This window comes from Strongylocentrotus purpuratus, unplaced genomic scaffold (assembly GCF_000002235.5).
Source record: "Strongylocentrotus purpuratus isolate Spur 01 unplaced genomic scaffold, Spur_5.0 spur5_scaffold_4, whole genome shotgun sequence".
Lineage (NCBI taxonomy): Eukaryota > Metazoa > Echinodermata > Echinoidea > Camarodonta > Strongylocentrotidae > Strongylocentrotus > Strongylocentrotus purpuratus.
The window spans coordinates 9,698,951-9,703,241 of NW_022145610.1; the positions used below are offsets into that span (position 1 = coordinate 9,698,951).

Here is a 4,291-nt window from a genome sequence, read left to right on the forward strand (position 1 = left end):
TCTTTTTAAATCAAGTAACAGCTTAATACACAGTTATATCCAGCCTTTTTATCATGTGTTTGGTTAAGTTACCAGATGAGTTGAATATCTTCTCACAATATTTGCACTTGAAAGGGTTTCTCTCCAGCGTGCGTTCTTTTTTCTTTCTTTTTTCTTTCTTTTTTTTTTTTTTTTTTTTTTTTTTTGGGCCGCCCAAGGGGGGGGGGGGGGTTTGAACCCCCTAAACCCCCCCCCCCCCCGTAGATCCGCGCCTGCGTGTTCGTCTTCCTTTCCTTCTTCACCTTCTCCTACTTATCATTATTAAATTATTTTCTTTACTCTTTATTCTATTTTTCTTTTCTTCTCAAATTCTTGTACGTCTCTAGAATCTCATACTATACTACTCCGTTTTCGCCTCCTATAATACCTTTTAAATTCAGACCTACTATATTGTGTACTCAGTACGGTAGCCTATTCACATACATGCCATGCTTTTTATTTAGGCTCCTCACATTTTACATTGTTTTTTACCTTGCCTGCAGGCGCGGATCTACGGGGGGGGGGGGGTTTAGGGGGTTTAAACCCCCCCCCCCCCTTGGGCGGCCCAAAAAAAAAAAAAAAAAAAAAAAAAAAAGGAAAAAAAAAAAAAAAAAGAAAGAAAAAAAAGAAAGAAAAAAGAACGCACGCTGGAGAGAAACCCTTTCAAGTGCAAATATTGTGAGAAGATATTCAACTCATCTGGTAACTTAACCAAACACATGATAACTCTGGATATAACTGTGTATTTACTGTTACTTGATTTAAAAAGACGTTATCATGCACTGCTTTTTATGGTCTCCATTGTGTTAATAGATGCCAGGAAAACATCACTTACGGAGTTCAAATAAACACCCCCAAAAAAATCGGCTCGCCGCTTCGCGGCTCGTGGACGATGCTCCGCATCGTCATTATTTTTGTCAAACCCCCCCTTAGCAAAAAGCTAGATCCGCCCCTGGCCTGTTATATCTAGATATTTCGAAATTTTGTACTTATTTTCCGTACATTATACTTGATTTGAAATCTTAAATTTTGTTTTCTTGTGTGAAATCTACTCTTAAATGATAAACGCCTGTATACAAAAATAAAAAAAGTTAAACAAAATTAAACTTTCTTATGTAAAATGTGGAATAAATAAACTTCAAACTTCAAACTTCAAACTTCATAAATGCCCCCCTTTCACCTCCTATAAATGCCCTATCAAATTCTGATGGGGGCTCCTTTTCCGTCGACATATGCCCATTTCCTGTTCTCATGACTGACTTTTTTCATCCCTGGTGAGTGCTTCATTTATTTGTATGTCATATTTTATTGTACTTTAGTCTTCAATTTATTCATTTAATTGTATTTCGTTTTTTAATTTATTGTTTGTTTGTATAATTAATTGTTCAAATTTTGGTTGTGATATATGGAAATAAATTCAAATCAAATTCAAATCAAATGTAGATATGTTCCTCTTTCCTTTTGTTTTTGTACTCTCCCGTCTGCCCCCCCCCCCCATTTCTCTAAAGATATTATCTATTCCAAAAACAAATGCCTTACAATTTTCTAAATTGAATTATATTGTATCTATTTTATTGTTATACATATATCCACATAATAATACTACTCATTAACATGTGAATTTGGTTGATGATTATCCAGTTTCGTTAACAACGAAACAGTTAAGTCTTTCTCATATAGGAAGTTAAATGGTTTGATTCCAGTGGAAGATAGCTTCGGCAATGATTTCATTTACTATTGTGGTTGCAATGGAGAAGTCCTTTCCATTATTTTGGGGTCCTGGGAAGTGTTTCACAAAGACTAAGATCGCATTTAAGTTTGGACTTAACTATGGTAGGCCATTCATGCCACTGGTTGCGCTCACTATTGATCTCTCAATTATGATCTTTAGATAATATTTTTCTCTTCAATAATGAACTATCATTAAATGTAAATTCTGTAGATTTGTGACCACGATTTATATGTCCCTTGAGAAACCAATGCCAGGAATGGTTGGAGGAACTAGTGACTTAAAGTCGATCTTAGTATTTGTGAAACACCCCCCTCCTCAGATGCTTGAGACGGCTGCATGCTTTAGGGGGAAAAGAATAACCCCTTGGGGAAAATAATGGCTAACACCTTACCAGGCAATATCGTAAACAAACAAAATTACCAGTATTCAGTAAGGGGTAATAATTTAAGAGATATTTAAAAACCAAAGTTTCTAACTTTCAATCTACAATGATTGCAGCCAACATAGATATAATGATTTACCAAATATATCCATTAGTAGGCGGTTTCCCAGCAAAATTTGTATCATCACATATTAGTCAAAACATATTCTTTCACATGATAGGTAATAGAGCTTCCATTTCATTTTTGAGAGGCGTTTCCAAAACTTACCTTTAAACTTCCTATTTTTTTGTCAGCAATACAATCAAGAATATTCTTGAAAACAATTATTCTAACATCAAATTACAGAAATCTGGGAGGTTAGTTGTAGTAAACGAAAGATACTTATTTTCATTGATTCATTACAGGATCTATCCGCTCTTGTTGAGGCTTTAAGCACCTTTTGGTACGAACTTACGAAGCCTATAATAGATGCATAGTTTGAACTTTGATATCATTTGTATAGTATTAATTACCAAGAAGTTACCAGCTTGGTATTACAGCTTCATGTACAGTGTATATATCAGTAATAGTGTGTCGGTCGGTCAATCTATACATACACAGTCATGTCAGGAGAAAAAACTCATATAAATTTTTCTCAAGAACAAGCTTAGGTTATTATTGCATGAAGATCAGAGGTTCAAGATCAGATATATCAGATAGGACATGTACAGGGTTGACTTCTGGGTGCTTCTCTATGAGCGTACCTTCCCGATCGACGAGGTATGCATCCATTCCGACGGCTCTTGCTGCATGATAGTCTAATTTAACATTATCTCCTATGTGAGCACAGAGCCCAGGTTCAATATTCAGTCTTTCTAAAGCCATATTAAAAAATTCTGCATCAGGTTTTTCACACTTTGCCAAGGCTGATGGAAGAATGAACGCAAAATGCTCAGCAATATCCACTGCTTTCATCACACTCATTAACCGTTCGTCGTTGTTCGATAGCACTCCAAGTGCGATTCCATTGCGGTTTAAAAAAATCAACATCTCCTTGACTTCAGCATATGTTTCCCATGTTTGGCTTGTTTTGAAGTCGTTGAAGAGTTTAGAGGACACCTTATCAAGGGTTTCCTTGTCACAATCGCATCCTGCAGCGTGAAAGGTACGATGGACGACCTCACCCCACCACTGCTCCGTCGTCTGGCTGGTGGTGACTCCAAAGTTGGGATGCCGGCAGAGCTGGTCTTTGTAAGCGATCCTGAATTCTCGATCAACGTCGTAGACCTTAATGTTGACTCCGAACTGCTTGGCCACCTTCCTGTACTGGTCTCCGACAGAGTTCCTCACCCTCATCAGGGTGTTGTTCACATCAAAGGTCAGAAGTCTGTATCTCAACATGATGGACGTTGTCTCAAGCTGCCAAATTAAGGCAGCATGAAAGTGTGAGATCCTACGGCCGGCTGCGTGCATCAATGTACAGTGTAGAAAAAGAAGAAAATATGATTATGAATGCAGAAAACTCAGACAATAAGGCTTTGGGAAAGTAACGGATTAAATGTGTTGTATGTACTATGGTTGTATCTTTTGAGTTTTGGTAATCACTCAATTATTGCAATTTGGAATTAGAATGATGACCATGATGTTCACAAAGCAATCAGGGAATCACTATTATAAAAATTAATCCTAAATTTTTAACTGACATCTTGACTTGAGTTGAAGTTGAAGTTAAAAAGGAAAATGGGAAAAGGTAGGCATTATTTTTACTTCTAGATCATTTATCAACTAACAGACAATTAAGGACTACACACTTACGTAATTACTGTCGAGTAATTCTATGAATGATATGATGTCTACTCCTGAGTAGTGTACAGTACATGTAGTCTACTATACAAAGCTACGTCTGCTCATGCATGTGGATGATTACGAACTGTTGTTGTTACCAAAAGTAGGCGGGGTCTCTTTTGTGCCCCTAGCCCTACCTAGTCTCTTGCGTAGACCTATCATATATCTGAAAATTAAAATGAATATATCAATAAAGGATTAGTTCCATAGAGTTGTGGAATGAATCGTTTATTGATTTGATATTTTCAAAATGTAAATTTTCCAGTTTTTATTTTGATCAGCCCTAAATATGTTGAAAGATCCATCCTTAATGCATTTCATAAAGCTGTAGTAT

General features: G+C 36.5%; 1 protein-coding gene across 1 annotated transcript; it reads right to left on the minus strand.

Annotated features, from left to right (window-relative positions):
• Window positions 1-2,767: 2,767 nt before the first annotated feature.
• On the minus strand, window positions 2,768-4,055 carry LOC590940 (haloacid dehalogenase-like hydrolase domain-containing protein 3). Its single transcript, XM_003727206.3, has 2 exons — window positions 3,928-4,055; window positions 2,768-3,575 (listed from the first exon to the last, which is right to left on the minus strand). The coding sequence occupies exon 2, from the start codon at window positions 3,511-3,513 to the stop codon at window positions 2,788-2,790; it is 726 nt and encodes a 241-aa protein (XP_003727254.2). The 5' UTR covers window positions 3,514-3,575; window positions 3,928-4,055; the 3' UTR covers window positions 2,768-2,787.
• Between the last annotated feature and the right edge of the window lie 236 nt (window positions 4,056-4,291).

Coding starts and splice junctions, on each gene's coding strand:
- LOC590940 (XM_003727206.3), bottom strand. CDS start 3,513: ATGTTGAGATACAGACTTCTGACCTTTGATGTGAACAACACCCTGATG.